General features: G+C 37.5%; 1 gene segment (V, D, J or C); it reads left to right on the top strand.

Moving 5' to 3' along the window:
- The window catches only part of LOC112661429 (T cell receptor gamma constant 2-like), a 43,321-nt gene that overhangs the window by 18,603 nt on the left and 1,918 nt on the right, over positions 1–22,800 (top strand). Inside the window, 3 exon segments of the C gene segment in view lie at positions 1,347–1,393; positions 9,391–9,721; positions 13,017–13,129. Coding sequence covers positions 1,347–1,393; positions 9,391–9,721; positions 13,017–13,129 — 491 coding nt within the window.

The raw sequence follows: 22,800 nt of genomic DNA on the forward strand, positions 1-22,800 counted from the left end.
ATGTGGGATTCATGAGCTCTTTTGCTTTCTTAATTTATATAATAAATAATTATTGCTTATAAAATCTATATATTGGTTTTGTGGAAAATTTGATAAAGTGGCCTCACACCATACTATTAAAGACAACAATACTATAGCTAATGTTTATTGAGAGTCAGATACCTGTTTCTGTGCCAATTCTCAATCCTTAAGAGTGTTGTACAGGAAATTTTCTTATTCCAATTTTACTGATGGAGAAATTGAGGCTTAGAGAGTTCAGTGATTTTCCTAAATTTACATGGCTAGTTTTTTTGTTTTGTTTTGTTTTGTTTTGTTTTTACATGGCTAGTTATTATGGCAAAGATTGGGACCCAATAGATACTGGTTTGTTCCAAAGGGCATAGTGTATACCATTATATGCTTTTGGAAACATTCAGCCATCTTTTTATTCAGAACATATACTTTTTTGTAGTCTGACCTTTTAAATAGCCTATGTAGTTGAATGTTTAACTAGTTATAGCTCATAATTGGCATTACTCCTCATGCAGAAAACAATGCTTCTGCTTTTAATCATGGCACTATATTCCCTCTTTCACTTCAAGATATCATTTAAGTCATGTTGAATTGTGTTTGCTAAATTCTCATAATTTAGGGCATTTCTATTAAAGGTCCAGTTCTTTTGATACCATTTCATTCAAACTTTCAGTATCAGCATCAAAATGCTGGAAATACCAAAGCTCGCAGAGAATGGGAGCGGTTGTACTAATGCAGGACTCAACTGCATAACTCAGAGCAGCATTCCCACTCATGCTGGGCAGCTGCAGAAAGGCCAAACAAAACAAATAGGGTCCTCTGATGAGCAGCACAGGATTTTAAATCAATGCCCTGGAACTTGTTAGGGTAATTTCAAGTTCAAAAGACCAGTCTTTCAGGAATAAATATGTTAAGGATTTTCATTAATATTTCACATACTCTAACAACTCATCTGGCATAGAAGTAGTAAGTGTAAATTACACTCTAGGAAAAGAACTGATATGATACATGAAAACCTTTTAAGAAAAAAGATTTAGAAGTTTCAGGAAAATGGCAAAAAAAGGTAAAATCAGACTCTCAGTTGCTTGTGAATGTGATGAGAAAGACAGACCCAAACTGCCCAAGCAGGGAGAGGTCAGTTCATCCAGTCTTGACTACATTCATATCTAATGTGATTTTGCTTGAGATTCATTTTTCTTTAATTCCAGCAGGGCCTGTTTATATATATTCATATAAATATTGAAAAATATGGGCAAAAAAAATATGGGCAAATTGTAAAAGAGGTACAAAGGGAGATTTTTGTAAAAGCTTTTCAGACAGTGTTCCTGGAATAGTTGGAGGAACAAAGTGTTTGGTCCCGGCACAACGCTCAGGGTTACAGGTAAAATTTTTAGAAATCCTTCAGTATGAGGTAGGGAGGGGAGGGATACTAGGTGCTGGTGCTGGCTCTGAATTCTAGGATTTGGTCCCAGTTTGGTCATCAGTAGCAGCGAGATGCTTGGAGAGGTGGTTGACTCTGCCTTAGTCCTAGGGATAGTTGCTGACTGAGCTAGCTTGTAGGGTATTAACAGGGAACTAAGTAGCTAGAGCAAGGGGTGGGGGGTCCACTAAGAGGTGGAAATTTTAGGTCCGTTAGCAATGTCTGCCTTGAAAGATTTGTATGAAAATTTGTGTGTCTTATTTATTTGATTCCAAAAATAACTAATGAAAAAAAATAAGCCAAAAAATGATAAACTTGCCATTTTGTCTATAGCAGATTCGTATAAGGCATCGACACATTTAACTGCACAAACATCTCCAAGAGTGTCATAAGCTGGGTTTGTTTTTTCCAAATTCAGTCCAGTAAATTTGTTCATCCTCATTAGCCTTAGGGATGAAATTTTGCCAGGATGAGGGATAATATTTCACTGGGCTGTTTCTACCTGATAGGATCTATTCAAATAAATGTTTTCAAAGAATTTTCACAAGGCTGGTGAAATATTATGTGGCGTGTTCTGGTGAGAGATGAAACGATTACTCAGAGTCCAATATTTTGGAACAAAGAGAGGCCCGAAGGGTTACACAGGCAGCCACTGCCAAGAAGTGAAGGAAGGTACTGAGAGGAAGTCCCCAGTCCCAATTGGCTATTGATTTTATTACCATAGATTTTAAGTATGTGGAAACAAGGAAGGAAAAACAACTCCCAATCATGGGAAGGGCAGCAGAGAACTGTGGACGTGACTATCCGGACAGGTCTCTGAGGAGCATTAACTAGAGAGCAGTGGGGGATGAGAGAACTGACCCCAGCAGGCCTGGCTATGTATCCACCATCATTGCTGTTCAGTACTGACCAATGGCAGGAATAATAGGCTTTTCCCACACACATAATGCTGTTCCCATGTATGCGCGTCCCTGTTCTTATTGTTTCTTTTACCAGCTGAGATCCTGCTCTTCCACAGTGAAACAATAGAAAAGTGAAAGAAATTATTTATTTTGATGATTTTAGTGGTTATGATCATAGGCACACATGAATTCATAAGTTGAAAAGCATCTTTCTAATCCTCTTTTTTTCCAACTGACTGCAATATAAATTCTAACAGTCTGGGATACCTGGGTGGCTCAGCGGCTAAGCACCTGCCTTTGGCTCAGGGTGTGATCCTGGAGTCCCAGGATCGAGTCCCACGTCGGGCTCCCTGCATGGAGTCTGCTTCTCCCTCTGCCTGTGTCTCTGCCTCTTTCTGTGTCTCTCATGAATAAATAAATAAAATCTTTAAAAAGAATTCTAACAATCTAATTAAATAATGGTGACACAGATATACTTCACAAGGTTGAAAAAAATTTTAGGTGTGGTGCAGAGAGAAATGCAGACTGTGATTTTGGATCTATCCCTTTCTGTATAATCATCATTCAGCAAATAAATTTTTATTATCTTCTGATACTGGTTATTGCTTTCCTAAAGGTATAAAAATAATAATGCCTGTTAGAGGATAATTTGAAAAAAGAAAAAATAAAGTATTAAAAATTTATACTGACACTTATTCTGTTAACATTTGTTATATTTCCATCCATTCATTCTGTCAGTGTAACAACCATTTCCAGTGGATGTTGTGGAGATAAATGAAATTAAATATGGAAATAGCTACTGCATAGGTTGGTACATGGTCTTTCAGTAAAGAATTCAGTTCTACAAATTCCAATTATCACACAATGGAGTTGTTTTTCAATCAAGAATACAGGAAAATATATTAATTATGATCTCATCTACAGATCACTTTAGAACAATTGGTCAGTATTTGCAGAATATTTCTATTTCTATGACTCATTGTTACATGTTTCTAAAAATGAGTAGATGTAGTATTACTTTATATATCTTTAGCCTCAACTTAAGTCGATCTCTCACTTTTCAGTGGAAATGTCTGAATGTAAATAGGGAGAAGTTTTATAGTTGAATATATACAATTACATATATACATATACATATATATATATAAAGTCAAAGATTCATGTTTTTTTAAAAAGTTTTATTTTTTATTTATTTGAGAAAGAGAGAGAGAAAGAGAGAGAGTCTATGCGTAATCTGGGGGGAGGAGCAGAGGGAGAAGCAGAGTCCCTGCTGAGCAGGGATCCCAATGCCCTGGGCACCATCCCTGGACTCTGGGATCATGACATGAGCCCAAGGAAGATGCTTAACCTACTGAGCCACACAGGTGCCCCTCAAATACTCACTTTTTTTTTCCTGTTATCAGAATCACTTTATTTTTTTAATAAATTTATTTTTTATTGGTGTTCAATTTACCAACATACAGAATAACACCCAGTGCTCATCCCGTCAAGTGCCCCCCTCAGTGCCTGTCACCCTTTCACCCCCACCCCCCACCCTCCTCCTCTTCCACCACCCCTAGTTCGTTTCCCAGAGTTAGGAGTCTTTATGTTCTGTCTCCTTTCCTGATATTTCCCACACATTTCTTCTCCCTTCCCTTATAATACTCACTTTTAATATTTTACACCTACAATACCAAAATTATACTACTACAAATATCACTTGAGAAATACTGCTTTTTTTGCCCTCATATTTCATTAAAAATTTTATTCACACTCTTCATAGGCATCTAAAATATACATTTTATTTTATTTTTAAGATTTTATTTATTCATGAGACACACACACAGAGAGAAAGAGAGAGAGAGAGAGAGAAAGAGAGAGGCAGAGACACAGGAGGGAGAAGCAGGCTCCATGAAGGGAGCCTGATGTGGAACTCGATCCCGGGTCTCCAGGATCACACCCCGGGCCGAAGGCAGGCACTTAACTGCTGAGCCACACAGGGATCCCCTAAAATGTATATTTTAGAGTAAATTTCTAAGTCATCTTAGGATCTGAGTGTCTGTTTGGAGATACCTTTATGATGATACCACTGGATATTTTATTGAAAGAAACATTTATCCACTTCCAAAATAAAAGCATTTTTTCGTTTATACTGGCATTCTATATATGTACAATATAAGCACAAAGTATAGAGACTTCAGTTCCAAGTAATATTTACCAATCCATATTAAACTTCTTTGTTGTTTTTTACCAGCACTATGTCTAAACTAGCTTTAATGGACTGTATTTCAGGTTGATATATTGTCTAAGTCTATTGCTTGTCTAAGTAGAGTATTAGAAAAGCCTCTTTTAAAATGAGAATTTGCTCAAAATGAAATATAAGGTAACCTCTGTTTTATGACACATAATATTGACAATGAAAGCTTTACCTTATGCTCTGGCATTTCAGCATATTTGAATTTTGAATGTTTTGTGTCTATATAGCAGAGTGGGATTTGCAAATATCTTCTGCCATTTTCCATGTCACCTTCAAGGTAGACCTATTAAGATCAGGGGCAGGAAAAGAAACAAGTTCTAATGGACAACATATTTCTCATCCATTTATACCGCCTATTTCCAAAATCTATTTGAGAAGACCTAAAATAAAATGGGAAAGTACAGATAGGTCAGGAAATACAAATAAGTAGAAGACCAAAAAATCACTAAGGAAAGTGGAAGAAAAAAGGCCTGTGATTGTCCAGCAAGAAACATAGGGTAAAATTCTATGTTCAAAGGAAAAATGTAGTGGAGTACATACCTTTTATTAACTTATTTAGTGACACACATCAAATTTTCAAATATGTTACATTTTTCTCATCATAAAATGAGAAAAAGACTTCAATGCATGAGTCCTTTAAGAGGAACATGAAGTGAAACAGTGGGCATTGCCTTCCACATCCAATTTGTAAAGTGGATGAAAAGGTCTTTAAACAAATGCATTTCATGCTGCCACTGCATCATTATCATAGGCACCAGGACATATAATGTCATTCATAGATAGTGACCTTCAACCAATCTTGTCAGGCAGATGGCAATCTAGAGATCTAACATGACAATAGGAGCCCTAGAAGACCAGGCAACGAGACATTGATCTTTTCATTCCACCACGAAGGACCACTGTAGGAGTTTGAAGTCAAGCTATGGACATGAGCTAGAAGGAAGTCAGTTTGAGGTAGAAATTTCTGATGAGAGCTTGGAATGCTCATAGATTGTGCTCTTGATAGGAAAAAATGCTATTTGCATTGGACAACAGAGGTGAAAGCAGTTCCATGAACTGACCCCATATTACTAGGCTTTGCTATATTTATATTCCACTTCATTTCCTTAACACTAGAAAGGCATTGGATAAAATAAGACAAGTGACTTACTAATAACTGGTGTGCGTAGGGCACATTTTCAGTGATGATGGTTCAGAGAATTCTAGATATAGTAGAGCAACGTGGGGTGCAAATGAAGGAACGAATCTTGATGTCTGATTGACATAGGTCCAATTGCTATCCCTAAATACTGCAGTCTCATCAGTAAAAGAAGATTCGGTCCCAGGAGATTAAAATGTTGTTGGAGGACACAATCATCACAATTAAATTTCTAATACTAATGATAATGTTAATTTAATCTCTCATTTTCATAACACATTTAGATGTAGAAATCTTAGGAGATATTTTAATATCAATCCCTCCAGTAAAGGTCAGCATAGACAGCAGTGTGCAAATATGTAATAGGATCTGACTTCGTGTCCATGTAGACTTGCTTAAAGTGGTCATGCACAACATATGTAGTTGTCTTGAAAGTGTTTGTCCCAAGAATGAAGTTGCTCATGATATAAATTGTGTGATTTGACTCATTTCCTTTTCTAATGGTGAAAGGGGGTTTTCAGAGAGCCTGGGTTTTGGAGTCAGGCTACCTGGAGCTCTGACTCCACCACTTGCTGCTGATGTGAACTTGGGTGATTATTCTCTGGCCTCAGTTTCATAATACACGATGAGATAACAGGATGTATGAGCAGGGTTATGAAAATTCAGTGAGAGGTTGTGAGTAAGGTACTTGGCATGTTATCTTAAGCACAATAAGTGCCGCATAGATCTTGCCCCATTTAAAACCTAAAGGGAGAATCGTATCCAGATTGGAGAGTGGTTAGTAGCCAATCACATTGACAAAGCCGAAATTCTCCAGGGGATTTAGCTCTACTTCTCATCATTCCAGTGAAAAGTTACCTGACTCTCCATTAATATACAAAACACTTAAATTTAGAGGTATTTCTGTAATGGACTTTTCCCATACTTGGCAAAAATAAAATTAAAATGTGTGTGGGGGGGGCGTTGTATTTTGTTGTTGTATGTACTTAAATCTTAATATTTTATCTTACATGATATCATGTCTAACACTAACAAGCTTGGCCTTCATACTGGTATTTAGTAGATAAACAATTAAAATTTTAAATTTTATTCAGAAAAATTAGGAAATATTTGTTTTGGCAGCAGATATACTAAAATTGGAACGATAATGAGAAGATAGCATGGACTCTTAAATAAATAAATAAAATCATAAAAAAAGGAAAATACATAGGAATATAGTTAGTGATACTTAGTACTTTTAAATATACATAGAAATGTCATTAATTTGTAATTCATAATCACATATGAGATACTTGTAATTATTTATTTAATAAAAGAAAGAAGAGAGGAATAAAATAGAGGAATTTTGAATCAATATTGATATGCAATATTAATTTAATGAATACAATATCAATAGGTATTAATGCCATACGTAATTAAAATGTGATTGCATTTGGTTAATTTATATAGAATTCCTACTGCCTTGTGTTCATCATATATATACCATTAAGGCAATTTACCTGAAAAAATTTTGATTATGAATATATATATGTATTAGAAAGATTTATTTTTAAAACTGGTGTCTATTTTATACATCAATGAAATTATTGTGGCCATAGAAAACACTTTTAATAAGTTTAATAAAGAATGTTGAGTGGCACTTGGGTAAATATCTAGTTATGATCTTTAACTAGGGTTAAATATCTAGTTATGATCTCAGGGTTGTGGGATTGAGACCTGACCATGGTGTTGGGCTCTAAGACTGAGTGTGGAGTCTGCTTCAGATTCTCTCTCTCCCTCTCACTCTGCCCCTCAATCCAGCACACACTCTTTCTCTTTAAAAGAAATAAATAAAATCTTTTTTAAAAGAATGCTAAAAGAAAAACCATGTAAAATAATTACATAAAATATAGGTACTAACCATTTATAATCAAGAATATATTTAATGCTTAGTTAACTATCACGTTGAGAAAATTATGGAAGATTCAAGATACCTTCTATCCTGAAAAGAATGAAACTTTAGGAATCTAGCAAGAAAAGGTGACAGGACCTCAGCATAATGTCTTAATTTTCCAAATTTATCATTTGTTTTTCGTTTTTTAAAAGATTTTATGTATTTATTTATGAGAGACACACAGAGAGAGGCAGAGTGAGAAGCAGGCTCCCCACCTGGCGCTCGGTGGGGGACTCGATCCCAGACCCCAGGATCTCTACCTGAGCCGAAGGCAGAATTTCAACCACTGAGCCACTCAGGCGCCCCTCCAAGTTCATCATTTGATTTTCAAGTTCTTTACTATGATGAATCAGAAATTTCCTATGAAAAACCAACTTTTTAGCTAGATTCTTTAATGTATTGACTAGAGGCAAAAATTATGTGACTACCATGTACTTTGAGAAATAAATTTTGCTTTATATAATATGGTTTTTAAATTGAAAACAAAGTATATGGTTGGGGAACTATACAGTGTCTTATTTTGATCAGTAAAATACTATTTGTATGACAGGCAAGATGTACACAATTAAAACAAGCACATTATGACCTGATAAGTAATTATAGCATAAGTAAAAAAGTCATCATTGTTTGCTTACCAATTTAGTATAAAAATCAGGAGCATTGGAGACAGGCAAAATTTCTGAAGAATTTTTTACCCTTTCTTCTCAAAGGAGGAATTCAGTTCTTTTCTTAGGATGTTACCCATGAAATTATTATTCTAACTCCATACTAGTTGAAAGAAAGAAATCAGTAAAGCACTTGTGTTTCAGTGGGAACCCAAATTGGAATGGGTCCTACTATTTATGATATGATTCATTAGTATAACCAGGAATATTCCAGACTTCAAGAGACATGCCCTTGAAAACCACGATGTTTCACTATATAATTTGACATTATGTCTGCAAGAAACTCTGACCATAACTGGTAACATTACGCCATTCTATATAAATTTATTCAGCAGGTGAAATGTAAGAAAATTGAAGGATACCATAGCAAGTTTAGCAGGCTTGTAGGGCAGATTCAACTTTGAGGAGGGATGCTAAGACTCATAATATGGTGTCATCTTAATTATGCTTCAACTTCAAATAAAATTCCAACATAAAATGTACTTTTAATTAACATTTCCTAAAGCAAGACAAAACTCTGACCAGTGTATTTCTTGATTAGGGTACTGTAGGAACATTTCTGAACATTTAAATTTTTTAAATAGGAGTTTTGGAAATATTGCCATTTGTTTCTAAATTTAAGGCATTGTAAGTAATTTGGAGGTGCAACATTACACATTGCCTTCTACAAAGTCCTGCAGTGGTTTAATTGTGATAATGAGATGTTCTATAAAATCAGAAATCAAGGAGAAGAATTCCAGTATCACAAGTGGACATGAGATCCATATTTGTAATTAAAGATAAACTTGATAGATTCCCATTCAAACAAGTGACTGTGTATTGTGTCAAAATATTCCACTTTTTGATCCAGGACCCTTCACTTAATAGCTATGACTTTGTTTGGGCAAGTTACATAACCTCTACAACCTTTTTTCACATGGAAACTGGAAATAAGCACCTCAAAACCCACTGTGGATGAAAGGCCATGATACCTACTAATCCTATTGCAACTTTTCCTTTAATTTACTATGTGCTGATTTCCCACCCATAAAATGTTTCTGTTTCTTTATTTAACTTTTATTTGTTATTCCATTGTCTCCAACAGATAAAAGTCCTGAAGACATTTCCCCCAAGCCCACAATTTTTCTTCCTTCAATTGCTGAAATAAAAGTCCATAAGGCTGGAACATATCTTTGTCATCTTGAGGAAAATATTCCTGATGTTTTTAAGATAGATTGGAAAGAAAAGAACGTCAAAACAATTCTGCAATCCCAGCAGGGAAACACCGTGAAGACTGAGGACACATACATGAAATTCAGCTGGGTGATCGTGACTGAGGAATCATTGGATAAAGAACACCAATGCATCGTCAAAGATGAGAGGAATAAAGAAAGGGTTAATCAAGAGATTGATTTTCCTTCAATAAACAAAGGTATGTGCGTATAAACATGAACAAAAGCTCCCAGAACCCTGGTTTCAAAGAGAAAACCATACCTTTTCTGTTAAGTATTAATGAAAATATGAAAATAAGCAATTAGAAATTTTTTTTCTAATGTTGTTGCCTTTCATGGTAGCATGAATGTCCTGCTATTTCTCCCATAGACTGCAAATAGTATGGGTTTGGGGGGCACCTGGGAGACTCAGTAAACTGAGCATCTGACTCTTCATTCAGCTCAAGTCATGACTCAGGGTACTGAGAATGATCACAGTATTGGGCTCTGCACTCAACATGGAGTCTGCTTGAGTATCTCTTCCTGTGCCCCTTCCCTGGTGCTCAATCTCTCTCGATCTCTCTTTCTCTCAAAATAAATATGTAATTCGTTTTTATAAAAAACAGTATGGGCTTTGAGATATACAGAGAAAAAGAAAATGACAAATTCACTTAGCCTTTCAAGCCTCAGTTTAACATCCAAAATATTAATAATACTGATTATTTTTGCAGTCATTTAATGGATTAAATGAAACAATACCTGTGAAAGCACCTAGCTACCTGGTGCACAAGAAATGCTCAGAGTGGGGGATCCCTGGGTGGCGCAGCGGTTTAGCGCCTGCCTTTGGCCCAGGGTGCGATCCTGGAGACCCGGGATCGAATCCCACATCGGGCTCCCGGTGCATGGAGCCTGCTTCTCCCTCTGCCTGTGTCTCTGCCTCTCTCTCTCTCTGTGACTATCATAAAAAAAAATGCTCAGAGTGTACTGTTAAGGATTTTACTTGATCAGGAAATAAGAACAATTATTGCTCTATTCAAAGTATCACCCATCAACAATGAGTTGTCGGAGAGAAAATGCTCTTCATTTGCTGGAGCCAGATCACAGCTAACCAGGAATAATAATTTGACTACTGAAATTTTAGTATGATCCTGGGTTTTTTAGATTTGTATTTTATTTTATTTTTTTTAATTTTTATTTATTTATGATAGTCACACAGAGAGAAAGAGAGGCAGAGACACAGGCAGAGGGAGAAGCAGGCTCCATGCACCAGGAGCCCGATGTGGGATTCGATCCCGGATCTCCAGGATCGCGCCCTGGGCCAAAGGCAGGCGCCAAACCGCTGAGCCACCCAGGGATCCCTAGATTTGTATTTTATATACAAGAATAAAGGTGAAGTTTAGTAAGTAAAGACTGAGTGATGCTAAGGTCTAAAAACATTCATCCTTTCTACATGATGAATGTATTCCTACCATTGGTAAAAGTGCTCAGCAAACATTTATTTCAATTCTAGTATGTGCCAGACTGGAAAGGATGCAGGATGAACTATGGTCTCAAGGAGGATCACTACAGTCAAGTGAATATACTTTTCCAAATCAATCAGGGTCACTTGTGATTCAAGCATGGTGTCCCAAAGAAGCCTCACTGGGGGAGACACTGGTCATATGTAGACAGTGTGGGCAGATGGCTGAATGTGCCCGGCCTTGCTATGATCTACTAACTCACTTGACTCAGAAGTCAAGTCTTGGCTTTGACATCACAGACCAAGGCCCCAGAGAGACCATAAGAAGGAATCACTTTGGATTTACTTGTGATTAACATCATTCTTTTTTTTAAATTCTTTTTTTAATTTTTTTTTTATTTTTTATTGGTGTTCAATTTACCAACATACATACAGAATAACCCCCAGTGCCCGTCACCCATTCACTCCCACCCCCCGCCCTCCTCCCCTTCTACTACCCCTAGTTCGTTTCCCAGAGTTAGCAATCTTTACATTCTATCTCCCTTTCTGATATTTCCCACACATTTCTTCTCCCTTCCCTTATATTCCCTTTCACTATTATTTATATTCCCCAAATGAATGAGAACATACACCGTTTGTCCTTCTCTGATTGACTTACTTCACTCAGCATAATACCCTCCAGTTCCATCCACGTTGAAGCAAATGGTGGGTATTTGTCATTTCTAATAGCTGAGTAATATTCCATTGTATACATAAACCACATCTTCTTTATCCATTCATCTTTCGATGGACACCGAGGCTCCTTCCACAGTTTGGCTATTGTGGCCATTGCTGCTATAAACATCGGGGTGCAGGTGTCCCGGCATTTCATTGCATCTGAATCTTTGGGGTAAATCCCCAGCAGTGCAATTGCTGGGTCATAGGGCAGGTCTATTTTTAACTCTTTGAGGAACCTCCACACAGTTTTCCAGAGTGGCTGCACCAGTTCACATTCCCACCAACAGTGTAAGAGGGTTCCCTTTTCTCCGCATCCTCTCCAACATTTGTGGTTTCCTGCCTTGTTAATTTGCCCCATTCTCACTGGTGTGAGGGGGTATCTCATTGTGGTTTTGATTTGTATTTCCCTGATGGCAAGTGATGCAGAGCATTTTCTCATGTGCATGTTGGCCATGTCTATGTCTTCCTCTGTGAGATTTCTCTTCATGTCTTTTGCCCATTTCATGATTGGATTGTTTGTTTCTTTGGTGTTGAGTTTAAGAAGTTCTTTATAGATCTTGGAAACTAGCCCTTTATCTGATATGTCATTTGCAAATATCTTCTCCCATTCTGTAGGTTGTCTTTGAGTTTTGTTGACTGTATCCTTTGCTGTGCAAAAGCTTCTTATCTTGATGAAGTCCCAATAGTTCATTTTTGCTTTTGTTTCTTTTGCCTTCATGGATGTATCTTGCAAGAAGTTACTGTGGCCAAGTTCAAAAAGGGTGTTGCCTGTGTTCTTCTCTAGGATTTTGATGGAATCTTGTCTCACATTTAGATCTTTCATCCATTTTGAGTTTATCTTTGTGTATGGTGAAAGAGAGCTTACACATAAAGGAGCTAGTGATTAACATCATTCTAAGCAGAGGGGAACAAGCACATAACAAGACCTGTGAAGAGCTTTGCTATATCAAGTCTAACTTTCTGAAGTGAGTTTGTGTTCTTGGAGTGTTGAAAACACCATTCCCAAATGGCAACACTTGGCTTATGGCCCAAGTCACTAAACCAGGACTTAATACCTAACCTAAGGGCAATTTCACCTTCCCACCCCAAGAAGAGTAACCTTTAGTCAACATGGGAATTTCCTGGTCAGCCCCAGGAAGCTTCCTGATTGACCCATTCCCTTCCCCTTGGGAGAGTAACCTTGCCTAAAACAACGGATTGCTTGCTAAGAATTCCCAGGCTCTCTCAATTGTTAAAAACTTCTGTTCCCCTGTAGTCCTTTCCTAAATTGATTGGTTAATAGAGCCATTAGATCTTTAAATTTACTTTGTTGAATTTTTGATCTTTAACAGATTTGTTGGCAAGGATGGAATCCAATGTGGACCCCACGGGGCATTCAGAGGCAAAGCAAAACACAGAGGTGGTAACTTTGAACCCTTCCAGTTCAAGATCTTTCAGGCCTGTCCCCAGCACTGTGGGTGAGTTCTTCCTGCTCTCAGCTCCAGTCACTTTGTGTTCTGCCTCCTAATCTAATTGGTTTTGCTTGGCAGGGCACGGCCGCTTAGGCTGCCAGAGTATTATGCCCGTGTTAAGTTAAACTACCATGTCTTTTCTGAGCCCCATTGAGCTGGATATTTGCACAGAGTCCAACTGAACAGGCTGAAGGGTCTGCCCAGAGCCAACCAACTAACCTTTCAGACTAAGTGCCCAAGATAGAAACCTCAGCAAGTTTCCAGGAGAATTGGTGGTGCACGCAGAGTCTTCTTGTATCAGAACTCAGAAACATCTCTTACAGCTCATACACTAACATGCACCTAATTGATTGTCACTATTCCTGTAGATAAAGGCTACAGCTAACAGAGAAAGGTAGAAAAAACACAAAAATTGGCGTGCAAGAGTCAAGCATTTAGAGGCCGCTAGAGCACTTGCTACCTCAGGAACACACCACTGGTAGTACAGGTTGTCAGGAAATGGGATGGATCAGTACTAGATCACTCATCAACCTCAAGAAAACTTCTGTGCAAGGAGCTACACTGCAAAATATGCACAATCCCCAATTCCAGGACACAACCCTTTTAGGTGTTAGTTTTCTGATCAAGAATCCAAGTGTCTTAGTTGATGGAATCCTTAAAGAGTCAAGCGCACTACTTCTGTTATACTTGTTTATTTTTCATCTAAGAATTATAGTCCCAGATTAAAGATACCTAGCAAAATGCAAACTCTTAAAAACTTCTTTGGTGTCCTGAGGAATTAACTTGGTAACAATCAGGTTGGAGACCCAAAACTACCAGACAGGAAAGTGGGCTACCACTCATTTGCATCCAGGTATGGCTGGAGTGTGGATTAACTCCATTTGAGGCTAGTGTCCTACCAAACTGCTGTGAGCCGTCAGGGCAACGATAACCTAGAAATATATGTCCATAATGGGGAACTTGTGAATTAGATAAGATCATTAAGATGTACACTTAAAAGCAAGGTTTCCCTAATTAAACAGAATCCTGTAAAATGTTGACAATTCCAATGTCCTTTCATTGAAAGACTCACTGCAAAAGGCTAATGAAAGATTAATGATGGACAAACAGTATATGGTCTCATTCATTTAGGAAATATGAAAAATAGTGAAAGGGAACAAAGGGGAAAGGAGAAAAAATGTGTGGGAAATATGAGAAAGGGAGACAGAACACGAGAGACTCCTAACTCTGGGAAACGAACAAGAGGTGATGGAAGGGGAGGTGGCAGGGGGTGGGGGTGATTGGGGGACGAGCACTGAGGGGGGCACTTGACGGGATGAGCACTGGGTGTTATGCTATATGTTGGCAAATTGAACACCAATAAAAATAAATAAATAAATAAATATAAATAAATAAATAAATAAATAAATAAATAAATAAATAAATAAATAGAAAGAAAGATTAACGTTGGAGGAAGTACCTAAAACAGAAGACTATAAAACTGATCTAACTTCTGCTCCCCTCTTGGCTCCTTTGAGCGCTCATTATAGTCTGAATTGATTTTCCACTCTGAACAGACTACACAGCCATAAACAGAAGACTGCCAATTTCATGGCTTTACAGACACCTCCATATCTACCTTCATAGGAGGGCCCCCAAATGAGCCCCGTCCATAGGGGCAAATTGCTATGTACTTTATTCTCTTAAACAGCCACGTGGAATTCTGGTAAATACTGGGTTCTGTGCAAAGGATCCTAGAAAAGCTGGTATAGGAGAGGGAAGAGTGGAAATCTTAACAAGATTATTAGTGGAATCTCTATCTAAAGTCCTTGTCCACAGGGATAGTAAAATTTCTCATTATGCCATCCTTTCTAAATCTAGACCCATTGCTAGTGATCTTTTCTCTCCCAGATGTTATTCCTGCCTTCCTGCCTGTGTCATCCTGCCTAATTGCTCTTAACTTTCTGCCTGCCTGCGACTTGGCGGATTGTTGGCTCCTTCCTTTGGCTCTCACTGTGAGAGACTCTGAGTATTTGGAGGGTAGTATCCTTTGCACCCTCTTGGGGACCCGGGTAATACACAAGGGGTTACTCTATATGTCAGAAATTCTTAAAACTAAAACTATGCCCCCAGAGAGAAGGAAACAAATTGAAGCTCATGCACTTGGTTAGATGGATCAATCCATGATGTCATTCCATGTAAATACAAGTCTGAGAATTTGAGAGCAACTGGCTTGACCAATCTTACCAGAAGTAGAAAGGCAGCTCTTGAGGCAACTCAAAGTTCTCCCGTTGTTTTATCTATCTCCCAACTTTTCCTATTTATGGAAAAGGGCTTATAAATGGCTGGCTTTAGGAAAGCAAAGTGCTTCTTGGAGGAACATGCATTTTCTGTCTGTCATTAAAGTCACACATCTTATCATGTCTTTAAAACATAAACCCAGCGCACAAAAGCTTGATACTGAGGGAAATAAACAAACCAGGCCTTTTTTTTTTTTTGGCCTTTTTAAAATATAAACTGCTAAAGGGCTCTTGTGCCTACACTCTAGTCTATTCTCCTTGATAATCCTGAGACAAATACAAATCTTAAAATTGTCTGCATAAATATTAGTGGTCCTCAGTCCTTGCACCAGTCTGTGTGTCCATAAATATATATTGTCGATGTGAGATATTTTTCTCCCTGGATGTTTTGCCAAAAATAATTTGTAAAGAGCTCCTTGGTTTGAATATAAGCACTTATAAGGATCAGGCATTCTACAGCTCTCAGGAAGATAGAAACTAAGTTGAATGTGTTTCAACTTTACATGATCTGGGCACATATTCTCTGGTGGGTTTAAGCATAATAGGTATGTTGGTATTGCCTTCTCAGCACCTAAATCAGAAATTTCATGTGCCTGGTTTACTAAAGATCAAGTAAGTAGATGTGATCTCCATTACAAAATGTTACAGGAAAAAACTTGGGAGAATGATGGACTTTGATGTTTCATAAGATAATAAGATATTTTTACGCTTTTTATTTAATTCCAATTAATTAACACAGCACATTATATTAGTTTCATGTGTACGATATGGTGATTCAACACTTTGATACATCACCTGAGCCCATCAGGACAAGTGCACCCTTTAATCTCCATCACCTATTTCACCCTTCTCACCCCTTGTCTATGATGTTTTTGTGGATAATCTCAGATAACGAGATATAAAAAATACACAATTTTAGCTAAAGTTTTAAATAATCTCCCAAATTTTTTGAGGAACTTAAAAAAATTGTGTTTTCCGTGTTAAGATACATTCATTATATTCATTCAATATCGAGATCATTTCCAAGCAAGATAAAATACTAATATATTAGTGACTAAACACAGGTTTATCTTCTTTTGTTTCCTTGTTGCATAGAAACAGAAGATAAGTTCACACCTACTCATAGTCAAGCTTGGTGCTTTACTGAAAGATTGTTTTATGAAGAAGCACACATTTCTAGAAATTATGAAATATATTAATAAATTTTCCAATCTAAAGAATGCTAATTAACAAACTGTTTACAACTGCTTATTGACTAGCTTTCTTTAAATATGAAAGTTTCTAGTGGTTAAGAATCCTAGTATATGTAATGCAGACTACTAAAATAATAAGAGAAACAACCTGGAAAGCAAAGAAACTAAGATGTGTATTTTTTCAAAAGAAAATGTATGAGGAATGGAAATATATTTTTTGGGGGGAGAGGTAAGGGGATTTTTGTCCTAAAGGGAGGTGGGTCGTCTGAAGACAGTAAACTCAGGACAGAATCTGCGTGTAAAGGAGAAAGTTGCAGAGGTCTGTACAAAGGAGATGTTTGGGGAGGAATGCCATGTGTGGTCAGAACTGAGTAAGATTGGAATGAAGAATTTTTAAACCAAAGTAAGCTGGTACAGCATTGGAGTTTGATTTTCTCCCCACCAAAAGGATAAATGGTTTTTTGGACTTTTTATGTTTCTTTATTCTCTTTGGAGTTTTGGTCTGCTTAAGTCTCTTCGACTTAGAGCATTTCACTGGATTGGTTAAACTGTTTGGCTTATTTGGTATGTCAGATTACGTGGAATGCATTGTCAAAAAATACTTCACACCAAGTTTTCTAGATATTGTATTTTGTAAAATTGTGGTACGTGCAGATAATATCTATTCTGGTTCTACAAGAAAACTCCCCCCCCATTGTTAGTAGTTGGTTATCCTGATGACCTTGTAACATGGCACCATTCTGCTTCTGAATCAGAGAAATGAAGGCGGGTAAACATGGCAGTGTTTTAAACAAAGAGTCAAGTCTGAGGGAAAACCAGCGCAGCCACTTTGGTTTTTCCAGACTCCGTGACAAAACTAATTTCTCTTAGTTTTTTTTTTTTTTAATCATTCCTTTGCCCTCCTTTGGATATTTTAAATGACTCAAAATATAAGGGGAAATCAGTGCGAAAACTTCTATAATAGTACAAAAACAGTTTACCATCAATGTTTAGTGTGTCAAGTCCATAATTCTGTAAAAAATATTTTTGCCTCCAGAGACTATATGGCTCATCATTCTGGACCCTTTGGACACCTGTAGCTGGAATTCATTCCACTGCCACTTAGTGTGCATTGTCACTGTGCCCTTGTCACAAAAATGGGTTTCCCCCTTGAGGCCCACTTTCTGTGACCTCCAGTGACCAAGGCTCCTCCTTCACTGGGCAAATCAAAGGGGCCTTTAGGAAAATCTTGACAATCTCTTGGAATTGTCTCAGTGTACAACCTTCTGTTGATCCTTTGTGCTGCCTGCTAGTCTGACCAGCTGGTATAAGTCTCCAATATCTGTAGCTCAAGACTGTCATCAACAGGTTATGGAAATGTTCTTAGATTACAGTTAAAAGGATCCTACAGGTCACAGTTTACTGCCTGCTGATTAGGGGTTTTAGCCAAACATCAGAGGAAGATAACCCTCAACTATCCCAGTAGAAGAGGGATGTTACCAAGTGGTCCTGCTGTAAAACTAAAGGTTGAACCTTGTACACATCACACATCTACAAATGTCTCCACCTGACACCAGGTCCTACCCAGACACAGGAGATTCTGAAACAACTGAGTGAAGTACAAATAGCAGACACCCAAATAGACTGCTTTCACCTCAACAGGCTTTCAGGACTTCATACTTTAATTAAATATGAAATTCTTTCTCCTTCTTTTCTTTCCTTACTCTGGAAATGGCCTGTATCTCCTATGTCATTGTCATAGGTGTAACCTCTGGAATTTAGAGCAAGCAGGCTAATTTTATTTCAGGCTAGCAGAAAATCTAACACTGGTGTAAAATTTTCTCAAGGTAAATAAGACATCTCATTGGTTGATTCTTCTAAATTTACATCCCAAGAAATAGGGACTACCAAGAAGCCACCAGGATTAACACCTTTGGCAGGAATCCATGTGGCTTAAATGAAAGATTCCTTCAGCAGTCTTTCTTACTTATGTAATTTTAACTGCTTTGATTATTGGGGGCAATGGCATCAAAATGTACCTACAAAATGGGGAATTTTTTTATATGTATGTATATTTTTCAATTGGAGTTCGATTTGCCAACATATAACACTCAGTGCTCATCCCATCAAGTGCCCCCCTCAGTGCCCATTATCCTGTTTATAGGCATCATAAAACTTGGGGAATTATCCTGTTTATAGGCATCATAAAAATCTTCCTGGTGCATTTTGTTCTCTCAAAAGTTTTAGGGGATCCCTGGGTGGCGCAGCGGTTTGGCGCCTGCCTTTGGCCCAGGGCGCGATCCTGGAGACCCGGGATCTAATCCCACGTCGGGCTCCCGGTGCATGGAGGCTGCTTCTCCCTCTGCCTGTGTCTCTGCCTCTCTCTCTCTCTCTCTCTCTCTCTCTCTCTCTGTGACTATCATAAATAAATAAAAATTAAAAAAAAAGATTATTTAAAAAAAAGTTTTACATACAAGTTCTAAGTCAGTAACTTCTAAGCAAATGATTTTTTTAGACTGGGGTATTACAAAAGAATGAAAAGTATGACCAGCTCTAAAAACTATAATGTTAAACTGATAATCCTTGAGTATCACAAGGCTTATGCAAAAGGTCAAGACCTGTGTATACCACCCAGAGGAACAACAGGAACTGTTGAAAACTTCAGAGCAGTTTTTTTTAATAATAAATTTATTTTTATTGGTGTTCAATTTGCCAACATACAGAATAACACTCAGTGCTCATCCTTTCAAGTGCCTCCCTCAGTGCCCATCACCCATTCACCCCCACCCCCGGCCCTCCTCCCCTTCCACCAGCCCTAGTTCGTTTCCCAGAGTTAGGAGTCTTTATGTTCTGTCTCCCCTTTCAGAGCAGTTTCTGACAGTAGTGTTAATGCCTTCAATTTTTTTAATAATAAATTTATTTTTTATTGGTGTTCAATTTGCCAACATACAGACAGAACATGAACAGGGTGGGGGTGACTGGGTGACGGGCACTGAGGGGGACACTTGATGGGATGAGCACTGGATATTATTCTGAATGCCTTCAATTTTGATCCCTTCTCTTGGTTAAGCTGAGAATGTGATCAAAAGGCAGGGTTGTTGTAAAGGAAACCACAGGCTCACAATATACTCACTTAGCTTAAGGCCACAAGTCAGTAAACCAACTCTTCATAGCTACCCAACTGCAGTTTCAACAGCCAGAACTGGAACCTTTAGCCAGTGGACATGGGAATTTTCTGGTCAGCACTAGGATGTTTACTGATTGGCCCTTTCTACTCCCCTTATGAGACTGACCCTGCCTCAAACAATGGATTTTTTGCTAATAATTTCTTTTTCTCTCCCTCTCTATCTTGAAATACCTCTGTCCTGTAGCTCTTAGGAGTTGCCTCCTACTTGCTAGATGGGATGATGCCCGATTCATGAACAGGTTGAAAATACAGCCAAAATATACTCAGTTGAATTTTTCTTATTTCATAGATTCTCAGTTTGTCCAATGATCAGATTAGGATTAAATATTTACTTTTACTTTCCCCAGAAATGTGATGCAAAGCAAATGAAATTACATCAGTGAAAATACATGCTGTTGAAAACATGACATGGATGAATTTATTCCTATATTTATTGTATTTATTTATTTTCTTTCCTAAAACTAGCTAAAATCAAATTATACAGAGAGCCTTAATGTTTATTTCTACAGCTAACAGAGAGGGACAAATGAGCAAGGCATAAATGTAATGAAACCATTGGGCTGAAGTATCATGTTAGGTTTTGATTTTTCCAGTGTGACAAGAAAAGTAAAAAGTATAGTAAGTTCCATGGCGATGATTGTGATAAGGGAGGTGTTCTTGTTAATGATGTGCCTCACTTCACAGTTAGTTCTGAAAGGAATGTCTTCCAAGGTCTTCTCACAGCAATAAACAGGGCACTTCTGTTATTGGAATTCTACAGCAGATACCTAGTGCTGGTCCATGGAAGTTTTAATTTTTTGTATAAAAGCTTATATATATATAAGCTTATATATATATATATATATATATATATATATATATATATATATATGAATGCACAGAACCGTGAGTGATTCTGAACAGAGATAAACTGATCTTCTCAAACTCTTTGACCAACTTTGACAGAAAAAGGGCACCATGGACACACATACAAGTTGAATTATGAAAATTGTTACTTTGTTGTCTTTTTATCAATCAATGCATGGTGAAAAGAGATTTTTATGTACCATTTTGAAGTTTCTATTTTGCTTTTAGTTAGTTAACCTACAGTGTTACATCAGTTTCAGGTACAAATATCATGAATAAAATCACTGTATGGAAAAGAAAGATATGCTTAGGGCAATTTAATGTGAGCTCTTTAGGATATTTTAACATTTAACATAATTATATTAACATTATCTTTCTTGGGATTTACCCAAAAGACTATACCTCATACCCATTTTTCAAGAGCACACCAACATAAGATTGTGTGGAGTGGATAAAATTGCACACCAGTATCATGTCTGTATGGACAACATAACAGGAGGTGAAAAAGGATAAACCAAAAAACCTTACAGCTCTCTCTTCCTGCATCCATGATCAATCATCATTAAGGATTTTTGCATTTGTATGTGTGTTAGGCGGTTTTTTGTTTTGTTTTTGTTTCTGGTTTTTTTTTTTACTCTGTAGATAAATACAACCCTAACCTCAAGTTTATGTATTCAGACAGCTATCAGTGTGGATGTGGCCTTCAACCTATCCCTGCAAACAAGTGCATTGAAATGCTGAGCTTTTAGGGGTGCATCAGTAGCTTAGTCAGTTAAGTGCCTGCCTTTGGCCCAGATCATGTTTCCAAAGTCCTGGGATTGAGCCATGTGTTGGGCTCCCTACTCAGCTACAAATCAGTTTCTAGCTCTCCCTCTGCCCATTTCCATTGCTGATGCTCACTCTCTCTCAAATAAATATACAATACTTTATTTATTTATTTTTTTTATTTATTTTTTATTTTTTTATTTTTTTATTGGTGTTCAATTTACTAACATACAGAATAACTTTAAAAAGTTTAAAAGAAAGGCTGAGATTATTTGATAAAATGGTCATTTGCTAAGACTAATTCAATTATATGGCAGAGATATCTGAGAGGTCACAACGGTGGAATTATGTTTGATTTCTATGGATTATTTATTTATTTATTTATTTATTTATTTATTGGGGTTCAATTTGCCAACATATAGCATAACACCCAATGCTCATCCCATCAAGTGCTCCCCTCAGTGCCCGTCACTAAGTCACCCAACCCCCCCACCCACCTCCCTTTCCACTACCCCTTGTTCATTTCCCAGAGTTAGAAGTCTCTCATGTGCTGTCACCCTCACTGATATTTCCCATTCATTTTTTCTCCTTTCCCCTTTATTCCCTTTCACTATTTCTTATATGGATTGTTTTACAAAGTGCTTTCCACAGGCTCTAGCTCATCAACACCCTCACAATCATCCTTTCAGTGCTGGCTCTGACAATCATCACTGGTATGCTATTCAGCAAGGGACATAGATTCTCTAAATCTTATTTACTTCTGGGTAACATAGAATCCTCCAAATTCAGCTCATATGAATGTTATGGGGAGGTGAGATGAGATAATGCCTATGAATTTCCACATAGTCCCTGGCACAATAACACTTAATCAATGGGTATTGGCTTTCATTAGTATTGTTGTCAGGTCCTCCAACACCATCAGTCCAGGAAATCATGTGCAGAAGTTGAGGATACTGGGGCACGCATGATTTAAAAGACAGGGCTGCTTCTTACCTTAGATAGGAAATTTACCTAAACCAGACTCCTTCCAACAGGAAAGGTGCTACTGTGGCTTCTAGGGTTAGACAAATTCATTTTGGTAGCAACCCTTCATGTGAGCAGTGGGTGCGGAGGACTGGACCGCAGCCACCGTTTCTGGTTATTTTTCTATTCAATAGTATTTATAGAAAAAAATACTGTGGAGCAGGCACTGTGCTATGAGATATGAGCACAGAAGGAAAACAAGATAATGCTAGGCATTACAGTTGTGAGGAAACAAAGGGAAAATGCATCAATCACAAACTGCAACATCTTTATGTGCAGAAATACAATATGTGAATTGATCTACTAAATTATGTAAAATCAAACAAAAAATTTCTGGAATTGGGATAATCATATTTGTATTGGCTCTTCCTCTCTGCCAACAAATTCTATTATCTATCTATCTAT

This window comes from Canis lupus, chromosome 18, assembly GCF_003254725.2.
Source record: "Canis lupus dingo isolate Sandy chromosome 18, ASM325472v2, whole genome shotgun sequence".
Classification (NCBI taxonomy): domain Eukaryota; kingdom Metazoa; phylum Chordata; class Mammalia; order Carnivora; family Canidae; genus Canis; species Canis lupus.